The 23,834-nt window shown below is 33.4% G+C and overlaps 1 protein-coding gene across 4 annotated transcripts in view; it reads right to left on the reverse strand.

Moving 5' to 3' along the window:
- Positions 1 to 10,467: 10,467 nt before the first annotated feature.
- LOC145280078 (zinc finger protein 385B-like) overlaps positions 10,468 to 23,834 on the reverse strand; it is a 63,413-nt gene continuing 50,046 nt past the window's right edge. For all 4 annotated transcript variants that reach the window (XM_080131776.1, XM_080131777.1, XM_080131779.1 and 1 more), the window contains 2 exons: positions 19,023 to 19,130; positions 10,468 to 11,613 (listed from right to left, as the gene is read on the reverse strand). In XM_080131776.1, the coding sequence (XP_079987902.1) occupies positions 19,036 to 19,130 (95 nt within the window). In that variant the 3' untranslated portion in view covers positions 10,468 to 11,613; positions 19,023 to 19,035. The remainder of the gene's footprint in view (positions 11,614 to 19,022; positions 19,131 to 23,834) is intronic.

Consider the following 23,834-nt stretch of genomic DNA (forward strand, 5'->3'; position numbering starts at 1 on the left):
GGTGATAACATTTTGTTTCATTTGTTATATTGTTGTTGAGACGATTCACATGTTTTAGGAAATTTATTATTTCTTATGGAATGAAAGATTATACATGTTTGGGTTACTTGTTTTGTGGTATCAACCCTTTTCAGATAATTTAATGTAAAATCCGATCATTTTGGTAGAAGTTTCCATGATTTAAATACTTATATTTTCAAATATCAATTCATGTGTTTCGTTTTTTTGTAAAGGAAAATTGTTTTCAGTTTGGGTTTTGCAGAACATAAGGGAAAGGAGGTAGAGAAGTTTGATTTTACCTCAGTTGTATTGTGGTCAAACCGATTTCTGTTAGTGTTTGTTCTATAAGAGTTGGAAATATTTTTTTATTTAAATCCTTTATTATTTGAGGGGTTCTTGATAGACGGTTTCGCTCTGTCACAGCTCTTCAATGTGGTTGGACTAGCACTCCTTCCAAGCCGGAGATTAAACCAACCACCACCAAGTTGACTACAATATGGTTGTCTTCAAGTCCAACGTAAACAAGTTCTTGATGAGCCGTTCCACTTAAGTTAAATCTACCAAATTTCCATTACTAACGATTACTATATTGTCCAATTGGCTACTGTACACTCTTAACCTTATCCTCGAGTGGTCTCTGGCCTTGATAAGTGGTTATGCCTACGAAAAAAAAAAAAAATCTCCATGAGGTCACTGAGACGACAAGTGCCAGCTGTGAGATGAAAAATCTAAACAGATGTGGAAACAGAAAAGATTATGCCAGATGTTTTAGGACAGCACAACAAAATCCATACAAAAGCCGAGAGGGAAAAGATAACGAAATACCAGTCCTATGTACGACAAAAAAAAAAACACCTGAAATCTTAGGAAGATCATTCCAGTAATTATAGGAAGAACTGGATCCATGAAAAACAATCTCAAAATCTACCTGGCAAATATACCCTGTAAATCAAGTGCAAGAGAGGTTGTTTACTTCTCTCCCACGGCAAGAACTTTTAGACACCAGGGTCAGAAAGTGGGATTGAAAAGTCAACGTGCCCCGAGAAGGGACACTCGGACCTACAAAAAGTGTCTGGGCAGTTCCATCGACATTCCCTCAGGTGATTAGTCATAAACTAACCACTTCTCAAAGAGAGAAGACAAAGCCTGAGAGGTTGGACCTCTTAGAACTGCACAGAACTTAACTCCCACCACAAAATCAACAGGGAGCCGATCATTACAGGAATGATCTAATCTGTTCATTTTGGAACCCAGGATAAAAAGAAATTCAAACAATTGCACTTAAAGAGACGGTTAGAATGTTAAAAAGGTCTCTCGGTTTAAATATCTGAGTTAGCAGGTGATTGTTTGGCATCTGGAAACGTGCCCCATTCCCAGCTTGAACAAACTGATTAAAAAAATAAATAAATAAAAGAAAAAAGTGTGGCAAAATCCAGGAAATGCTAACTTTGGTGAGAAATTGATGTCAGCTTTACAAATTAAGAAAGCATTGAACAAAGAACTTTGCTACTCTGCACATAAGAAAAGTCAATAAGCCTAAAATAGAAGGCTTACATTTAAATTGTTAATATCTCTGAAAAACACATTCTACCATTCCCAAATACTCAACTCCTGCTGTAATCTCCTACCTATATAAAATTTTGGTAGGTGCAGAAGATGAATCGTGACAGGATCCAGAATCGACTTTGAAATCTAATGGAAGACAATCTCTGCCATTTGTTACAACTCATTTCTCATAGAAGAAACGTTGCTAGTCTCTTTCTGCTCTATCCTACTTTTACATGGAAGGTGCTCGACTGAGCCCCAATCTTTAATTTCTCTTTGTACAGTAAAAACCTCATCTTACTATCACAAAAAAGAAAATCTTTCTCTTCTTCAGTGTGTCTGGTTTCTTCACAAGAACTTTTCATGTGACACACATTGCCACAGGATAGATTCCCCACAGATTAAAACTTGGTTGTCTTCAAAGCCAACAGTTTACTATCTAGAATCATTCTCACAGGTATTCCAACTTTGTCCTGACAATCATTCCATCTAATTAATGATTATCCTTGAATGAAATCTGGCCTTGATGTGCTCATTTAGTTAAAAAAAAAAAAAATAAATAAAAAGATACAAGCAGGTCAAGGTCTAAGATAATTGACTTAAGAGTCAAGAGACTCCTTAAAAGCTCAAACATCAAGCCAGGAGTGCAATTCTTTTTTCTCGGAACTAGTTCCACAATATGTAGAAAAAAGAATTTGAGGGGATGTCCATGTGTCATGAGTGTCAAGTTCTCTCAAACTGATGGTCTTTGGGTATATTTTCAGTGAAAGCTACATCATATCAACATCTTTGAAAAAGGATTCAGATTAGGTGAGAAGGCCACATGCGTGGCAGTAGGACTCAGCTCTGTCTTACACCTTCAACCTCCCCAAGTAACTGTTTGAAAACTTCCATGACTTGATTGTCAACTGATGTGTGGGGTGCCGTTGAGAAAATCAACTGTACTTCTTGCAACACCAAAGACAAGCTGATTGCCAGGATCAAAAGACACCTTCTTCAGGTGAACTGAATTCAGCCAAAGAGATTCACTTAGAATGACGAGAAAATGTCAATGACTGGTCAAGATATGACGTTTTCTTTTCCAAGGAATATTAAATTTGTCATAATCTTCTGTAGAAGTCGTTAAACAACAAGACTAATTAAAAAAAAGTAAAAACCACGAATGAAAATATGAAATTTAAAAAACGGTGGGAAAGCAATGAGATTAATTCTTCTTAATGATAATGAGGCTGAAAATATTAAAACTCAAAAAATGTTATAGTGGACAAAAAGGTTTCCACTGAGTTTTCTCTGGAAAAAACAAAAAGATTTCCTGATTCATCTTTTTAGTTAAAAAGTAATAAACTATGAGAGAAAAAATAGGATGAAGAACGAGAAGGAGGAGGAAGCGAGTAAAGGGAAAAAGGAGGAGGAAGCGAGTAAAGGGAAAAAGGAGGAGGAAGCGAGTAAAGGGAAAAAGGAGGAGGAAGCGAGTAAAGGGAAAAAGGAGGAGGAAGCGAGTAAAGGGAAAAAGGAGGAGGAAGCGAGTAAAGGGAAAAAGGAGGAGGAAGCGAGTAAAGGGAAAAAGGAGGAGGAAGCGAGTAAAGGGAAAAAGGAGGAGGAAGCGAGTAAAGGGAAAAAGGAGGAGGAAGAGAGTAAAGGGAGAAAGGAGGAGGAAGAGAGTAAAGGGAAAAAGGAGGAGGAAGAGAGTAAAGGGAAAAAGGAGGAGGAAGAGAGTAAAGGGAAAAAGGAGGAGGAAGCGAGTAAAGGGAAAAAGGAGGAGGAAGCGAGTAAAGGGAAAAAGGAGGAGGAAGAGAATAAAGGGAAAAAGGAGGAGGAAGCGAGTAAAGGGAGAAAGGAGGAGGAAGAGAGTAAAGGGAAAAAGGAGGAGGAAGAGAGTAAAGGGAAAAAGGAGGAGGAAGAGAGTAAAGGGAAAAAGGAGGAGGAAGCGAGTAAAGGGAAAAAGGAGGAGGAAGCAAGTAAAGGGAAAAAGGAGGAGGAAGAGAGTAAAGACAAAGAATAAAGAATAGGAGGAGATTGAAAAGGGCCTATTATGACATCAGAAGTTTCATAAATATTTGTGTCTTTGCAAACTGGATTGCCCCAAAGGTATGATACCATCCATTAAAACAGATTGAAAATAATATGATATCATTTTTTTAAAACGGTGAACACAGGTGCTTTGGACCTTATGTCATTATGACAGTATATGGGTGATTACAGCAAAGTTTAATAAGGTTTATACCTGAAAATTCTTCCTTGGTTTTTAAATTATTCCCTTTTTTTGATCTATGAACTAAATCAGTGCCATAACAGTGTGCAGTTGAATGATTATTGATGTGCCATGAAAAGTTAATAGCTAGAAGCCATGTTTTTTATTTTATTGCAAAAAGACTGAGTAGAAAATATTTTCTGGCAGGTGTGCCACGATAATTTAAGAAACTCAATAGTGTGCAACCTTGTAAAAAAAGTTGGAAATCCTTGAGTTAAACCATTCTTGAAATTTTCAGCTGCATTGATTTCTCCAAACACGAGGAAAAAGTCAATTTCAGAAATTTGTCTAAATTTGAAATTTTCTTAATTTCTGAGCGCCTTCAGTTCAGAGTAGATGCTATATTATGCTGTTCCGTTTATTGTCTGAAGTTTCTAAAACATTAAAACTTAAATTTTTTTCTAATTAAAAAAAAAAAAAAAAAAAAAAAAAAAAAAAGAAGTTTTTGTTAGGAAAATTGCAAATTCAGGATAATTTTTACTTTTAACAAGAATTATCTCCGATGCTTTTATATTTAACTTAAAAATACTTTGCAAAAATAAAGTCAATTTAATTCATTAAATTGATTTTAATGCTTTTAAAAATCACTAAACATAAAAGTTTTACATTAGAATATGTTTGATTAGTTGATTGCAGAAGATAGACCAAGATGCAGTTTTCCCTGTGTCATAGATATCTATGGCTAACTGTCAATCATTGGGAGGAGGAAAATCCCAAGCACCTTGGCGAGTTAAAATCTCCAGAAAAGGCAGACGCAAGGAGAACAAGGATATAAATCAGTCATGTAACTGCATAACTATGCCTGAAAACATAAGGATCGGCCATGGCCTAATCTCGACTGTAATTTCTTCATAATGATAGTTACTGTTACCATCAGACTTATACATCAAATTTGGAAGAAAAAAAAAATCAGAAATTGAAATTAAAAATTTTGATCTTTACCAAATGTGTTAAGGTCATAAGTGAGACTTCATTGGCTACAATATGGATCAAGTAGCAAGTCTATGCTGAACAAAACTAAAGTTATCACCAAATGTATGACTTACCTCCATCGTGACGTTGACCTAGACACTCCAAAATTAAATCAGTTCTAAGTTAGACCATGACTGATATTTTGACCAAGTTTCGTGATGATTAGTCAAGTGATATGGCTCCTTAGTTGTACACAAACAAACTTGATGAAAAACATAACCACCTTGTTGGAGGTAATAACGGGAAGTCTTAACACCGATTCAAGTCAACCACCGAACTTACACAAAACATTTACTAAAATCCGAAAGATGAAAAAAACAATGAGACAAACATATCAAATGTATTTTCAAAGAAACTTATATTGAAATAGTAAATATATGGGTAAAAAAAAAAAAAATTTTTTTTTAATTTCCTTCACATTTTTGTTCCCATTAGCAACTGAAAAAAAAAAAAAAAAAAAAGAGACGGGTGGGAATTTGGGTAAGAACATTTTCTACCGATTGACTCAACTCAATTATAAGAAAGAAGAAAAAAACGTTTATTATCTACAATTGTTGCTGTGACAATTAATCAGAGGACAGAACAGGAAGGTGTTTAAAATGAAGAGGCAAGTGAGATGCTGAACGGATAAAAAAGGTCGGTTTGCTTAGTGGTTATTTTATTTTCAGGTTAGGTTTAATTATTTGTCATTTTTCTAAAATCTGGCTGAGCTGAAAAATGGCTGCTAAAATGAGAAGGATTAAAACAAAACGAAAAATTGGAAGTCAGATGAAAAGTTGGTCATACTAAGCAAGGGTAAGTTGGATGGAGGGTGGGGTGGGGGGACTGAATTATACTCCAGATTCCAAGACTTAAAAGATAGGCTTCTCCAAAGCTCGTAAACTTTTCCTTTGTTCTTCCGGTACTTGTTGAGAGAGGTGACAGATTTTTTTTTTTAAATATGTCATCTTAAGCAAAAACAATATCACTTGTCATGTTGAAAATATTAATATATCAAAAAATAAAAATTTATAGAGTAGAAAAACTGCTGTGCTTTAAGTAAAAAAAGAAAAAAGTCTATCACTATTGGCGAAAATGTTGGCTGCCAAAATCTAAAATATGTTGAATTATGTCCCATGTTTGAAATCTTCACCACCTACTTTAAAACATCTGTGAAAAATGCAATTTTCCGTAAAAATTACTTTTAACTATAAATAATTTTCTACTCAAATTTTTGTAATATTTTGATATATTACTATTTTTAACATGACAATTAAGTAATAGTTTTGCTTGAAAGGACATACTTAGAAAAAAAAAAAAAAATCAATCTGTCACCTCTCAACAAGCACTGTTCTTCCTCAGTAAGATCAAAATTACACAAAGACTATTAGTTGGCAGGTAAACAACAAAGCTGGTAGGGTTATTGGTCAGAATTCCTGATATATTTAAAAAAAAAAAAAAAGATCTGTACAATGTATGCACCCGTGATGAAACAAAGATTCTAAAAATCATGTAAATTGTACAAGCAGTCTTATTTTTATAAAGAAAATCTTTTTTAAAAGAATAGGAATTTGTAAATTTCGCAAGTTTGAATCATTGAGTTATCTCCCTTTTTTCTTTTTAGATTGTTTTCGAAACTGTATACAAAATGACGCTCTTTGGTTACTCATGAAATTTGATTTAATTAAAAAGAAAATTGATTAATTTGTGTGATTTTTGGAACGTTCTTGTTTCGCCACGGCTCCTATTATAAAGACTTTTTTTTTTTTTTTTTAAATAGGAGAATTCTGGACAAAAACTATCGATAGTCACCACACTTCTATAAATGGGGAAACATAAAATACATCAATGAAATATGCAAGTCATCTAAACAAAGTAAAGGAAGATTGCATAGATGAACACACAAAGCTGACGAGTATTTCCGGCAATGATGATGTATTAAAACACAGTTCAGACATTCATATGATGGCATGGACACACAGATACGATTATATAACCTACAAAATTGACAAACTTTGAAATAGGTATTTTTTTTTTTTTTTTTAATAAACGATTACACCAGCCAAAAAACAAAATGTATAAAATAAAAATGTGAAAAAAAAAAAAAAAAAAAAAAGATAACGAAAGTTTTAATTGCATAAGTGAAAAGAAAAAAGTTTCTAAAATTAAATATGAAAATGAAGCAATGAAATTGGAAATTTTAAAAATAATACATGATGGAGAATAAACAAGGAAAAAAAAAAAAAAGCACTAAGAAAAATGAAGAACAAAAAAACAAAACTAATGCAAATAATTTGTCAATCTAGGTCAAATGTGAAATACTCTCAGGACAAAGTTATTTGATAAGATAAAAAGAAAAAAAGACATTTTCAATAATGAGTAAAATTGGTATTGATTCCCTAACTTCATCTGGTGATTATGATTTTTTTTTTTTTTAATATAAGGGGAGGGAATCTGAGATAAAAGATTGAATGAGTGACAGGATTTCGCCATAAACATTGAGTTATTCCCCCTTGCTTAGTTAGGTTTCAGAATTGTTGGTAAATGAGGATTGCTAATTTTTATTTATTCTGACTACTATTCTTATACTGGGTGCTAAGGTTTTTCCAGCAGTCCGGAGATAACTTTGATAAGGATGATCTTGGGAAAGTATAAGAAAAATTCCAAGGGAGGTTATTCGAAACTGCTGCTAATATAACTTAGACTGGCCTCAGTGAGAGCAAATCTATATATCTATAAAAGTGAAAGTGTCTGTCTGTGTGTATACATTTCCATATGCAATAACTGTCAATTTTAAGTCTACAGACTCGAAATTTGATATACAGGGTACTGAGATTTGGGAAAATCGATGTGACCGGATTTCGGCCAGAAATTTGGCGATTAAAGGGTCAAAGTTCAACGATGTCACTTTTGAGAACTCTACCAAACTCCTCCGACAATTTTTGGTCTTAACACTTGAAATTTTAGATATAGGTTCCTTGGACATGGATCTAACTTAATTTGACCCCAAAACAATAAATTTTAAGGGGGGGTCATAAAAAATTGACCGCTTTTTTTTTTTGCTCAACATACACCCCCAAATACCCGGGCAACGACGGGCTGAAATGCTAGTATATTTATAGAAATATTTTTCAACCTTTCATCGCCTTTAATCAGCTTTTAAACGCTATTCAAGAAACTGCAGTTACTTGAGTTGTACTAATGATATGAACTTTAACTAAAAAAAGGTTTTGACTGACTATTTTTTTAAAGATTTAAAAGCTATTGTTAAGTTCCGTTAGATCTTTTTAAAAATCTTGTTTGTATTTAATTAAATTTTCATTACCCCACCGCTTTTGTTAAAACATTCTAGCCCGTACCCAGATTAAAAAAACTTAATCTTGTCCACACATGAACAAAAGTTGCCTACACATTCTCTAAACCTTAAGACTTCTGATGATTACAAAGTAAATGAAGGTAAAAATGAAAAAATAAAATTCAACATAAAATGATATACATAGACAAAAAAAAAAAGTAAAAACTTAGTAGAAATGTAAGCTTCTCCTTCTCCCTCTCCATAAATTTTCAAAGGGATGGTTAATTTGAAAGAACCTAAAAATTAAGTTGTTGGTTAGTGGATTTATATTTTCATTGCAATTCAATGATTAATTGAATATAAGCAGATCTCCTTTCAAAGGGATTCATTTTCAAGGAGTTAACTGCAATTGTGTGTTTTTTTTTAATTATTAATAGTTAGATATATAAATCGTTGTAATAAAATTTTTTTTGAAATCTTAATACAGCCAGGTTTTCTTTGAATTGTACAACTTACTGTATATGTCAATAAAGGAGAAAAACGTATGCAGTCACAACACTATGTAATATATATATATATATATATATATATATATATATATATATATATATATATATATATATATATATAAAAGTTCTTTTGCTTTATTTCAGATAAGCTTTCTTTTTTGTTTTGTTTTCAATCATCAAGAAATGTCTAATATTTACTATATTTTAATCCATATACCAAATTGCTGTTCAGAATGAATGACATGATTAACATAAAATTTTTTAAAAATTGATTTTAATAAGTTTTTAACGATTTTTAATTTTATTTTAGTACATATGAATAACTAGATAAATCTTCATTGTGACATGCCTCATAACATGACTTTCAGTCACCTAGAGATTTATAAGAAGGTGCGTCCTATGCATTCTACTAATGTGGACTTGTAAATGATACATATTTGTAAAGACGTCTTTTTCCGCTACTTTATAAATAATAATTTTCCATCTTATTCTTTTTTGAGCAATATATATATATAACAATATTTAAATAAAATAAAACTGTAATTATATTTTCTATCTCCTTAAATTAAATTCAGTAAATTTTACAGTAAAAAAGAAGTAGACAAAAGAACATTTTATTATTTGTATAATTTGAATAAAATCGTCTGCTTGAGAATTTACTGAGAATTAATGATTAGTGGACGTTGCATTGACGTAGTTATTCATTACAAATTTTTTTTTTTACTATTTTAAATGTTAGTAAAGTAAGCATTATTTTTATTCAATCAATTTGTTAAACTTTAGAAACAATATTTAGATTATTTTTCAGCATTTATATTTTTTTTAGAATAGAAATATAAAACACAAAATGATTAGCATTGTTATTTTTCGAAAACAAACCTGGCATTTTCCTTTCATTCTAATTTTTCATTTTTTTTTTTTTTTAAATACTTCAGAATAATATCATTATAAACACCAAGTGTGTCCGTTCCTCCAAGGAGGATACTTCCATAAAAAAAAAAAATCCTGAAGAATGTATATTATATTTCTCTTAGTTTATCCGTCCATTTCTTGGAAACTTCTTACTAAATATATGAAATGAAGCAATGAAATTGTAAATTTTAGAAATAATACATGATGGAGAATACCTACAAAAGTTTATATAAACAAAGAAAAAAAAAACTAATAAGAAAAATTTATAATAAGGTGTGTGGAGTATATTCTAGTAACGCGGACTTGTAAATAACACATATTTGTAAATACATCTTATTCCACTACTTGATAAATGGCTGAAATGTTGCATGTACCTTTGTTATGACAAGGTGCAGCAAACTAAGTATTATGGTATCCATTCGATGCACAGTTAAGGATTAATAGGGATTAGTTCCTGCAATACCACATTTATTCTAGAAGCATAAAGCACTCATTCTAAGTCAACGGGTTATAACCTTTTGTCAGTTTTTAACAGGCTAAAAAGTCTAAGATATGTATATTCTATAATAAATATAAGTCTCTACTGGCATTGTGTCATGTGTATCCATTTTGTATATTCAAGGTGTATATGAATACATGTTTTATATTCAGCGTGCGTGTGTGTATGCGGATGTAACAACCTGGAAAACAAAGTTTTGATGGGATCCAATTTAGGTTGTAAAATGCAACTCAAAGAAATTAAAAAAAACTTTTTTTAAATATTGTAAAATGCAACTCAAAGAAATTTAAAAAAAAAACCTTTTTTTTTTTAAATATTGTAAAATGTTATCAGTAAAAATATCAAACACGCACACATACTCAACATTTGCTCTTTTTTTTTTTTTTTTTTGTATTTTTAAATAACAGACAATACAAATTTTGTTATTAGTTTCTTCAGCATACTTTTCAAAAGCCAAAGAATGTTAGCTTCTCAAACAGGAAAGACAAGAAAACTAATAAAAAAATTGTATTGCAAGCTATTTTTATTATAATACAGCCTTTTCTGATGGTATTCTTAGATATATTAAAATTTTGATGTCAGCATTAAATTAAGAATAAACAAACAAACATGCAGGTTGTAATCAATTTTTTTTTGCTTTGTGTGTGTGAATTAAATGTAATTCTTTGTCACAACGGAAACAAACAGAAAGGCAGCTACTAGCACTACTTCTCCCTACGAAAAAAAAAAAACAAAAACAAAAAAAAAGAAAAGAAATTCAAAATAAGTGCTGATATTGAAGAATAAAAATATGGGATCAATAAAAGTATTTGGAAAAGACAAACATTGCCAGTCGTAGTTTCTTCTTTTTTTTTGTTGTGTTCCAATCCACAAAATTGCAATTAGCCATTTAAGGGATCTAAGTTTAAACAATTTCTAAATTCTAATGAGTTATGAAACTTGAATACAATTTAACAATTAAATTACTGAAGAAGAAAAAAAAAGTCTGCTGTATACACATGTATACATAATTTAAGAGGGGGAGGAGAGTAAGCATGAATTATGTGTAAGTAGTTTCAGCAGAAAAGGCAGACCTGCTCCTATCAGATAAAATAAAGGATGAATTAAAGAAAAAGAACGAGAAAGAAATGATTGTGTGTATGTGTATCTACGGCTGATAGTATTGTCAACAAGCCTTTATAGTATGGATATTAGAAAAAAAAAAAAAAAAAAAAGAGAGGAAGAAAAAGATCAGTTCTGTATATGTCGTATACAGCAACAAGATATGTTTTTTTTTCTCTATATTGGATGAAGGAATGAAAAGATGCATATGGCTGTTATCATCAGTGTCGCCACTCTCTCTGAACAAGTCACATAAGATGGTCCAGTCTCTTGTTTTTATCTTTTTCTCATATTTTTTTGCAGCCAGCTAGCCAGGAACTGACAGTTGAAATATACCAAAAATTGACAACAATAAAAAAAAAATAATAAAAAAATAAAAAAAAAATTGGAAGAATTCCGATGTTTTTTTTCTTCTCCCAACAATGACAAGAACTACACTGGTATACTGTGAGTATGCTGCTCTTAATGTTGTAGTGGTGATAATATTAGTAGACATAGTTTCAGGCAGCAACCATCTCCAATGTGCCAACACCAGGCATTTTGCAACAGGCTAAAAAAAAAACAAGAGAATTTAAAACATGAGGGAAAATTTTAAAAATAGGATAAACAAAAAGAGAAATAAAGTTTAGTCATAAAATATTCCATACCTCGAGAAATTTGATAATTCATGATGGCAATAATGTCATAAGGAATTAATTTCATCGTTCAATCCAACAATACAATCCAACAATAATAAAAAAAAAAAAAAAAAATGGTAGAGCAAAAGTTTGAAATTAAATCAGGAATTCTATATTATAATTTTAACCTTTATGACCTGAATTATGATGCAGATGATGAAAAAGTATTTGTTAATTTTAGTTAGTTAAAAAGGGTAATATGATAATATGTCTCCAACCTGGAAAAATTATAAAGTTCAATAGTCAAACTTCCACTGAGAATTTTTGCATTTCATAAACTTACTTTGATTATTATCCATTGTGTTTATAAAAAAAAAAAAAAAAAAAAAAAAAAGTATGTTTATGACAACAAACAAAATTCTCCACTCTGCAAGACAGATGGTGGCATACTGAATGCAAGCAATGGACAGTTGCAATCTAGAGGTATCTGGCATCTACCCAGATACTGAACTAATATGTACAAGGTATGCATGAATCAATTTCCACTTTATTTATACCATTATATTCATTCATTTATGACTGAACGAATTTGTTCAACTAGGTCATAAAGGGTTAATTGTTTTGAGATGACGATTGATAATTTGTATTGTTTGCATCATTTAAAATAATTTTTATAATGTAAAGAGCTAAAAAGAAAAAAAAAAAAACAACTACTTCAAGAACTAACAATAACTATTATCAGGTTTTTGCCAATGTAAAATTTCATCTTAAAAATAAAAAAGTGTTTTTGAAAATCTTTATTCATAATCAGATTTGCTCTCTATAACTTGATTCCACTTTGATGTAGGGGGCTACCAGCAGGAGCATAAGTTACAGGGGTACTATGTGGGGAGTTGGGCAGCAAGATGTCGGTTCACATTACATTTGAACTTCTGCATGTCAGTACAGTTGAGGAAGCTGAAACTACTTACACATAATTCATGCTTACACATAATTCATGCTTACTCTCCTCCCCCTCTTAAATTATGTATACACGTGTATACAGCAGACTTTTTTTTTCTTCTTCAGTAATTTAATTGTTAAATTGTATTCAAGTTTCATAACTCATTAGAATTTAGAAATTGTTGATGCGTTATCGGCAGCTCCTGTTACTCTCGCTTCTTCTTATTTGTCCCTCAGTCCTCATTTTTTTTAAATGAGTGATTTTTCGGACAAAGGGAGAAGAAAAAGCTGTTTTCTAGGTTGGCAGTATTTTTGCGAACAGTTGGCTGAGATGGCGGAAATTTTCTGTTTCTATGTCTATCCTTGTAGCCATGTCACTAGTAAGGGTGCTGGAGGTAAACGTTTTGTCTGGGCTCACGTTATCCGCCTGATAGTCAGGGACCCGAACCTTGGATTAACCACTAAGGAGGCTGTCCTATCAGCAGGTGCAAAGTACTGGGGCTGCTGTATTGCCATTTGGTGAATGGATTCTGGACCATGCAGTAGCTTCTGGTGGGGCCTCTCGATGCCATACTAGTGGGTAATTGTTACGGCTTTACCTTATCATTAGCTACAAATAAAAAAAAATTCTTCGTTTCTTTTTCTCTCTTAATTTCCCCTCTCTGTCCTGCTCTAAGTAAATCTGTCGACCTAGTCCACAAATTCCAAAATTTCATCATGACAAGTTTCAAGAAAAAATACACGATTAAACCCGGTTCTCCAACTTCCAACGTAGACCCCTACTACCATGTCTCCTTCTCCAACATCAGGGGTCTTCGTTCTAACCTTCCAGAGGTTGAAACCCAATTACAGGAGACTAAACCAGACCTTTTATTTTTAAGTGAAACTGGCATTGGACAGGCTATTTCCCTAGATGAGTTTGCAATTTCAGGATACTCTAACTTAACTTCTAAAACTGACCCCCAAGATCGCCATGGGCATGGAATATGTGCCTATATTAAAGATAGCTTTCCATGTGGGAGGGACATCTCCAGGGAAGATCCTAACTTACCCTATATGTGCTTCCGGGTTGCTTTAGCTCACACTACTGCATTTATATTTACTCTCTATCGCCCCCACAACAGCGGAGTTACTATCTTTCAAAGCATATCTGAGAAAATTGACCAAGTCCTTTCTACTTATCCTTCAGCTAACATTCACATATGTGGAGACTTCAATGTTCACAACGTCGAATGGTTGACCCACTCAAACAAGACCGATGATGAGGGGAGGTTCTGTCATGATTTCTCCATTGCCTATGACCTCACTCAGATTGTTCAGGAACCTACCCGTGTGCCCGATAATGACGGCCAGTATGCGAGCCTACTAGACCTTTTTCTCACAACTTGCCCTGAACTATGTTCAGTTTCTGTTCTGTCGCCTCTTGGATCTTCCGACCACTCTGTTGTATCAATCAAGATAAAAATGAAATGTAATAAGTCCCCAGACGTACCTCTTCATCGTACAGTATATCGATACACTAAGGCTGACTGGGATAGCTTCCGTACATTTATATCTGATCTACCTCTGCATTCCATGTTTAAAAAGGATGTGTCCTCTATAGTATTAGACCTAACTGAATGGTTAATTGTAGGTATTGACCATTTCATACCCTCTAAAAAGTTTCAGCAAAAACCTAACAGCCAGCCATGGTTCTCTCCAGAATGTGCTGCTGCCATTGCGCACAGAAATCACTTTTTCCACTGCTTCAAATGTAATAGATGTATGGAAACTAAAGCCGTTTTCAGGACTGCCAGCAACCATTGTAAGAAAGTAATAAGGAACGCAAGAGTGTTGTATGCTCAATCTGTTAAGTCCAAAGTAGCTGAGCAGCGGCTTGGTTCCCACCAGTTTTGGCAAATAGCAAACAGAATCCTGAACAGAAGCGTGTGCTCCATCCCAACTATTATCAATGGACCTGAGGTAATCTCGTCAGCATCAGACAAAGCCAAACTCTTTGTCAAGAACTTTGCAGCTAATTCTACCCTTTGCGACCAAGACCGCCAACCCCCAATATTTCCTCCTGTATCAGAAAACACGCTATGTGATATACGTATATCTGTATGTGATGTTGCGAAGCTAATCAAAAACCTTGATTCCAGTAAAGCAACTGGCCCTGACGGTATTCCAATTATAGTACTCAAAAAACTTCAACCTGAATTAGCGCCCATACTTACAAAACTGTTTAAACGTTGTCTTAAGGAGAATAGTTTCCCATCTCCCTGGAAAATCTCATCAGTATGCCCTGTATTTAAGAATTCAGGTGATCGCTCATCCCCCTCTCAGTACAGGCCAATAAGTCTCCTGTGCGTCATGAGTAAGTTGCTAGAATCTGTGTTAAATACAGAAGTAATCAAACATCTCAACAAAAATAACCTTCTTAGTGACACTCAATATGGTTTCCGTTCTGCTAGATCTACAGCAGATGTCCTTACAGTTATATCGCATAGGATTAGCAAATCTCTCGACGGTGGCAATCTTTCTAGGGCAATTGCTCTTGACATATCAAAGGCCTTTGATAGGGTATGGCATAAAGGTTTACTTCATAAGATCGCTAGCTATGGTATAGCTGGAAAAGTCTTCTCAATTATTAAATCATTTCTTTCTGATAGGTTCATAAGAGTAGTAGTTGAGGGGCAAAAATCAGAAGCTCACAGTATTAATGCCGGTGTCCCTCAGGGATCCATCCTGGGCCCAACTCTTTTCCTGATCTACATTAATGATCTTCCAAATCATATCCTTACATCATTTGTAGACATTTATGCTGACGACACTACCATTTATGGTAGCACATCTAAGACAGTAAACGACCAAGTTCTCTCCGATTCTCTCTCCTCTGATCTTGAGCACGTAGTACAATGGGGAAAGGAGTGGCTGGTTACTTTTAATGCATCTAAAACCAAGCTTCTCTCTTTACATCATCAACATTCTAATTCACATTTGTCATCAATTGAAATGAATGGCTCTCGTCTTCAGGAGGCCTCAAGTTTTGACAAGCTTCTGGGCTTGACCATTACTCCTGATCTTAAATGGAACACGTATATCAAATCTGTTGCCAGGGCCGCTGGAAGAATGGTGGGAACTTTCTATCGATCCAGTAGATATCTCACTGCTGATGCTATTCTCTACCTATATAAGAGCCAGGTACGTCCAAGGATGGAATACTGTTGCCACATCTGGGCAGGAGCTGCTAGAAAGGACTTGTCCTGCCTTGATAGAGTTCAAAATAGACTTCGTAGCCTTGTAGGAGATGTCCTTTTCTCCTCCTTGCAACCTCTATCTCACAGAAGAGATGTTGCGAGTTTGTCTCTGATGTATCGTTATTTTCATGGAAAGTGTTCAACTGAGCTTCAATCTATGGTCCCCCCTCGCCAAACTTTCACAAGAAAAACTCGTCTAGCTGTAAACACTATCAATAATTTCCCCCACTCTTTATCTGTGCCTAAACCTAAACGTAGATTCCATGATCAAAGCTTCTTTCTTAGAACTGCACGCCTGTGGAATTGTCTTCCGTTTTCCTGCTTTCCGGCTGACTACAATATGGTTGTGTTCAAGTCTAAAGTAAATAAGTTCTTGATGAGCCGTTCCATATAAGTTATTAAATTTACCAAATTTTCATTACTAATGATTACTATATTGACCAATTTCTACTGTACACTCTTTAACCCTTATCCTTGAGTGGCCTCTGGGCCTTGATAATGTGGTGACGCCTTTGTAAAAAAAAAAAAAAAAAAAAAAAAAGCAGGAATCCAGAAGGGAATTTCAAAGTCTAGCGGTTCTGGGGAAGAAACTACTGGAGTAGAAGGCTCTTACATCTAGGAATCTCAACTGTGAAGAGGTGGGATTTTGCTGCTTGTCGGGTTTGTCGGGTGTATTTACGTCGAAAGGGTAAAAGTGCTTGCAGTTCGTTGAAGCATTCGCTATTAAAGTACTTGTAGAACAGGCAAAGGGATGCTACATTTCATCGATGGGACAGAGGCTGAAACTTAGATGACAGTTCAGGACCTATCAGGTTGGCAACTCTCTTTTGAACCTTGTTTAGAAGCGAGAGACTAGTAGCAGATGCACCAGCCCAAATATGACAACAATACTCCATACATGGGCGAATGGTGGCCTTATAGAGGTACAGGATACTTTTGGGCGTTAGTAGCTTTCTAGCACAGTAGAGAGAAACTACCTTTTTCGCAGCTTGTTCTTAATGCAAATATGAATCCAACTTATGTTCAATCTCCTCATACAATGATAAGGCCATCTAAATAGTCTGTAACTCAAAATAAATGATAGTTCGAGGAAGCTAAGTCAGGAGAATAGGTCCGGATCGGGTTAAGCCAGGAGAATAGGTCCGGATCGGGTTAAGCCAGGAGAATAGGTCCGGATCGGGTTAAGCCAGGAGAATAGGTCCGGATCGGGTTAAGCCAGGAGAATAGGTCCGGATCGGGTTCAGCCAGGAGAATAGGTCCGGATCGGGTTAAGCCAGGAGAATAGGTCCGGATCGGGTTAAGCCAGGAGAATAGGTCCGGATTGGGTTAAGCCAGGAGAATAGGTCCGGATCGGGTTAAGCCAGGAGAATAGGTCCGGATCGGGTTAAGCCAGGAGAATAGGTCCGGATCGGGTTAAGCCAGGAGAATAGATTCGGATCGGGCAAGATTTCCCTATTAAATTCTAGATCTTTGGCCAGTAGTATTGTGAGAGTGAGCATTATCATAATGGAAGTTAAGTTAACCCCCTTTCTGTAAACTAAAGGTCATTTTTGGATCAACATGGCTGAGAATATTGCAGCAAAACATGAATGATGTTTTAATAATCAGAAACAAAAAATTATAAATAAATCATGGTGATATGTTTAAGTAATAACATGCATAAAATAAATTACAATTGTTTAAAATGCCCATTCTACACTTTTGCACCAACCTGATAAAGGATAGTATCTAACCAAGAAAGCAGTAATTCTTCTCCTTTGTCAGAAACAGTGTTCATCGGATGTGAAGACTAAAGGACAACATAAGGGAACTAATTCCTTCTTGGTTCTTATATTTACATTTTGGTCAATATAATCTAATATTCAGATGTGAACTTGGGAAGATTCAAGGTCTTTATTTTGTTTTATTTTACAGAAAATTAACTCCTTTGGGCAATTAATACCAGCTATATTTTAGCAAAAGAGTTTATGGTTCATAATATTTTCAAACATTTTACAGATTCTATTTTGTATACGAATCATTTGCAAATCAATTTCTTTAATTTTTTTTTTTTTTTTTTTTTCTCTCTGAGTACTTGCTTATCATCATTTAATCGACTGAGGAATTTTGAGTTTATTATAGTTATTAAATTTAACGTTTTCAAACACAATACTAAGTTTTACCTAATGTTATTAAATAATTCCTTCATAATGCCAACCTTGTACAACTATGGGGGTAAAATTTGACAAGATTTTAAGTTTGATAAAAAAAACACCTGAAGAAGGTTGGAGGTTACATTAGCAAAAATGAAAATATAACAACGAGAAAGAATAGTAGTCAGAATAATCCAAATTTTAATTGTTTTTCAAGTGATGAATAGTTTGGAAAATACAAACTCTTCAAATGTTATTCAACTTTTGGTAGTTAATCCAAAAAAATGTGAAAACAAATTTACAACATAACAATTACCAAATGCAACTGTTTTGTTGTTTTTTTTAAATTTCTGTTGTAGCTTTGAAAATGAATGTTGGCCACATAAGATTGAATGGTTTGTGTATAGTGTCAAGTAAAAAAAAAAAAAAAGATTCAGTAAGTTAAAAATATACGAATTGGTTGAAAATGAAATATTTAACTGATAATGTATTTTTATTTAATTTTTAATTCATTAGTATCTTCATATCAGCCTACCATTTTGATTAAATTTTTTTTCACAAACCTTTGCGAGAACAATAAAATATCTGGAAGGAAAAATAATTTAAAAACTGAAAAACTATGCATAACGTTTTCACTCCGTTAGCCAAGAGCAGATAGAGCGTTAAGTAATTTTTAAAATTTTATTCTTTGTTTTTTTATCACCATCAAGGAGGATATCACCAATTTATCGTGGATAACTACACTTACTCTTGATTCTCATCTTATAAATGCTGAGTGTTTAGTAAAAAAGTATTAACTACTCTGAGATTTTTATGACTAGCTAGGATTGGACCCCAATCTCCTGACCCATTAGCAACATTAATCATTATGCCCAAATGGGTAAATTTAAATCCTGGCATTTTGCCAACTTTTGATTGGCAAGTTGTGCACATGTTGATTTCGGTCCTTATGAATCTAGAAAATCTTATACCATCCATATTTCAATCTAATAAAAAAAAAAAAATGTATCCAAGTGATATTACACTTACCAAAAGTTTGGCATTAATTATCTTCCTTGTCATCTGCTAATAATTCCTCTTCTTTGGCTTCTTCACTTTTCCCTTCCGCCTTTTGTAGCTTAGCCCGATGTTTGTTTCCTGTTTAAAATAATGCAAATAAAAATCTAGTTGAAACACTGAAAACTATTTGCTTATTTAGAATTACACTTATAAAAAAAAAAAAAAAAAAAAAAAAAAATATATTTGTGATGTATAGTATCGATTATGGAATGGAGATGTTATATTCCAAAAGTTTTATAAATTTTTTTTTTTTTTTTTAAATAAGAAAATTAAATTTTATGATTTTTCGCAATTAATAATTTTTGGCAGCCATTGTTTATAAATAGAGAAAACTCAAATCGAACTACTGAGCCTTGTTTTGAATACAATTTAACTGTTAAAATAAAAACAATTTGATCAATTTATGTGATTTTTGGAATATGACATCTTCATTCAATGATGAGTACATCTATATATATAAAAGCGAAAATGTATGTATGTATGTTTGTGTATATGTTTGGATGTCTGCTAAAAACTTTCGACAGACGCGACAAAAATTCACAAACTCTGTATCACATCGAAGCTCCATCCTTTGCTTGAAAAATATCGAAAAATTGGCCAAAAACGTTAACTTTTTCACCCCAAAATCGACAATTTGCGACCGGGAGGGTGGGGGGGGGCAACAAAAACGGTCCTCTCGTGACAATGACCAATTCTACGCATGCGTCAGATGACATCGTGACCTGATTTACTTTAAATAGTTGAAAAACCGAACAAACTTAATGTACGTCGCTTTAGCTCAGTTGATTAAGGCGTTGGTTCATTATCTAAACGTCTTGGGTTCGAACCGTGGTGTGAGATGTTTTTGTTTTTTTTCAATTTTTTCAATTTAAATATTGAATCAGTGTTATTTAAGCTATTTTTCACGTAACATTCGTTTTTCTGTTTGTTTTTTTTACTTCGCTTATTCTTAGCGACACCCAAAAACACCCGGGTACCCAACTGACTTTTTAAATTTTAATATCGAAACAGGCTTATTTAAGCCATTTTTCACGTGTTCGTTTTTCTGTTTTTATCGTTTGTTTGCCTTATGTTAGTTTTTTTGTGTTTTTTTTTTACTTCGTTTATAACAAACAAACCTAAGTCGTCGTCAGCGTAATGCTCGACGACTTCTGGCCGCGCACCTGTCAATTTGATTATTACTTAAATAAATTCAAACATCTTTCACTAACTCATTCTGGCTGGCCGATTTTTGGAATTGGGAAAAACACTGGAATTGTCCCATCATTAATAAGAATACAAGTGAAATGCGGATCCCTTTTGAAAGATATCAAAAGTTCTGATTGCTTGAGCAAGATGACGTATTAGGAGAAAGCGACTTTGACATAAAAGCAATCTGTTATAGTCAGCGCTAACGTACTTCCTAATTTCTAGCGTAGCGCTATCAGAAGCAGTGATAAGGCAAATCAGTCCCTTCGCATTTTTCTCGCACATCTATATCTCCCCTGTCCATGTACTCTTTTTTTTTTTTTTTAATGTTTTTCTGATCTTTTTTAATTTAATAATCATTGAAAAATTTTTTGACCTTATTTTAATTAAGAATTATTGAAATTAGGTTTTTTTTAAAAAAACACTGTGCATTAGATACTTTTTTATAACGTTTTAAATTTTGATTTCAATAATTTCATTTGTTATTTTGATGTCAAGTATTCAATTTTTATACTTTCATAAATATATTATATAAATTTAAATAAACTATTTTTAAAATAAAAAAAAAAAAAACTTAAAATTTCATAAAGATATTTCTTATAAAATTTCAAATAAAATTTTTTTAAATTTTGTTATTAAAAGTGAAAATAAAGACTAATTGTTATTTTAATCTGTATAATTTTGTTAACTTTTATTGTATAATTTTCAATGATGTCCTTTTCTTCTATTTTATTTCAATAAATTGCTTCATAATAGAAATACAGAAGATCAATAAAAGTGAAAGAACTGATTTGCCTTGTCACTGTTTCCGGTAGTGCTATGCTGGAAGTAAGGAAGTATGTTAGCTGACTATAACCAAATAATCGGTTGCTACTAATAGTAGTTGTCTACAGAAGTTCTGTCCAAGAGCTGCCATGGTAATGGATATGTGAGGTGACTCTTGCTGGAGAAAATGACTTCGAATTGGATATGTTTTTTTTTTTTTAATTTTTTTTTTTTTATTTCTCCACTTTGATGTGTATAAATGAACAGCATAATCACACGTTGACACATCAGTTCTCATTAGATCCCTCAAGTTATGCAATCATGAGCATGGCCAATACCAGATGGGTGACCACTTGGGTATATGAGGCACTATATGTACTGTGCTGTAGAAATTTCCAGGTTTGTATCTGGGGTGCATGTAAAACCGCTGGGAGAGATACACCCCCAGTCTTCGTTAAGACATGTATCTAAGATTAAGAAAACTGATATAAAAAGTTTACTGTCTGCTCTGTCCGTGGCATTCACTTGCACTGACTGCACCAAAAAGTGTGGATGGTTCTACACAAGCCTTCACCATTATAAACAATTGACCTGTGTGGATTTCGGACAATTTAATTGTGAATCGCACACATCAAAATCAACGGGCGAATTCATAAAAGTGAATATCTGTTCTATTAGACCAAAGTTAGCCTAGCAAAAAAAGGTGCCTTTTTCATGACTCTGGACAAAACAATTTGAAGCAATGAAGGGGGGAAAGCAAGAAAACCAATAGCAAGTCAGACAATTGCTGCCTGAAATAAATTCAGAAAAAAAAAAAAAAAAAAAAAACATCCAGTCCCGATAACAGTAGTGTTTATTTTTGTTTCTTTAGCTCATTAGAAACGATCATTTTGTGGTGATTGTTTCTTTAGCTCATTAGAAACGATCATTTTGTGGTGATTGTTTCTTTAGCTCATTAGAAACGATCGTTTTGTGGTGATTGTTTCTTTAGCTCATTAGAAACGATCGTTTTGTGGTGATTGTTTCTTTAGCTCATTAGAAACGATCGTTTTGTGGTGATTGTTTCTTTAGCTCATTAGAAACGATCATTTTGTGGTGATTGTTTCTTTAGCTCATTAGAAACGATCGTTTTGTGGTGATTGTTTCTTTAGCTCATTAGAAACGATCATTTTGTGGTGATTGTTTCTTTAGCTCATTAGAAACGATCATTTTGTGGTGATTGTTTCTTTAGCCCATTAGAAACGATCGTTTTGTGGTGATTGTTTCTTTAGCTCATTAGAAACGATCATTTTGTGGTGATTGTTTCTTTAGCTCATTAGAAACGATCATTTTGTGGTGATTGTTTCTTTAGCTCATTAGAAACGATCATTTTGTGGTGATTGTTTCTTTAGCTCATTAGAAACGATCATTTTGTGGTGATTGTTTCTTTAGCTCATTAGAAACGATCGTTTTGTGGTGATTGTTTCTTTAGCTCATTAGAAACGATCATTTTGTGGTGATTGTTTCTTTAGCCCATTAGAAACGATCGTTTTGTGGTGATTGTTTCTTTAGCCCATTAGAAACGATCATTTTGTGGTGATTGTTTCTTTAGCTCATTAGAAACGATCATTTTGTGGTGATTGTTTCTTTAGCTCATTAGAAACGATCATTTTGTGGTGATTGTTTCTTTAGCTCATTAGAAACGATCGTTTTGTGGTGATTGTTTCTTTAGCTCATTAGAAACGATCATTTTGTGGTGATTGTTTCTTTAGCTCATTAGAAACGATCATTTTGTGGTGATTGTTTCTTTAGCTCATTAGAAACGATCATTTTGTGGTGATTGTTTCTTTAGCTCATTAGAAACGATCATTTTGTGGTGATTGTTTCTTTAGCTCATTAGAAACGATCATTTTGTGGTGATTGTTTCTTTAGCCCATTAGAAACGATCGTTTTGTGGTGATTGTTTCTTTAGCCCATTAGAAACGATCGTTTTGTGGTGATTGTTTCTTTAGCCCATTAGAAACGATCGTTTTGTGGTGATTGTTTCTTTAGCCCATTAGAAACGATCGTTTTGTGGTGATTGTTTCTTTAGCTCATTAGAAACGATCATTTTGTGGTGATTGTTTCTTTAGCACATTAGAAACGATCATTTTGTGGTGATTGTTTCTTTAGCCCATTAGAAACGATCGTTTTGTGGTGATTGTTTCTTTAGCCCATTAGAAACGATCGTTTTGTGGTGATTGTTTCTTTAGCTCATTAGAAACGATCGTTTTGTGGTGATTGTTTCTTTAGCTCATTAGAAACGATCGTTTTGTGGTGATTGTTTCTTTAGCTCATTAGAAACGATCGTTTTGTGGTGATTGTTTCTTTAGCTCATTAGAAACGATCATTTTGTGGTGATTGTTTCTTTAGCTCATTAGAAACGATCATTTTGTGGTGATTGTTTCTTTAGCTCATTAGAAACGATCGTTTTGTGGTGATTGTTTCTTTAGCTCATTAGAAACGATCGTTTTGTGGTGATTGTTTCTTTAGCTCATTAGAAACGATCGTTTTGTGGTGATTGTTTCTTTAGCCCATTAGAAACGATCGTTTTGTGGTGATTGTTTCTTTAGCCCATTAGAAACGATCGTTTTGTGGTGATTGTTTCTTTAGCTCATTAGAAACGATCGTTTTGTGGTGATTGTTTCTTTAGCCCATTAGAAACGATCGTTTTGTGGTGATTGTTTCTTTAGCTCATTAGAAACGATCGTTTTGTGGTGATTGTTTCTTTAGCTCATTAGAAACGATCATTTTGTGGTGATTGTTTCTTTAGCTCATTAGAAACGATCGTTTTGTGGTGATTGTTTCTTT

The sequence above is a fragment of the Euprymna scolopes genome, chromosome 7 (genome assembly GCF_053919585.1).
Source record: "Euprymna scolopes isolate OS-2025 chromosome 7, ASM5391958v1, whole genome shotgun sequence".
Taxonomy (NCBI): Eukaryota; Metazoa; Mollusca; class Cephalopoda; order Sepiida; family Sepiolidae; genus Euprymna; species Euprymna scolopes.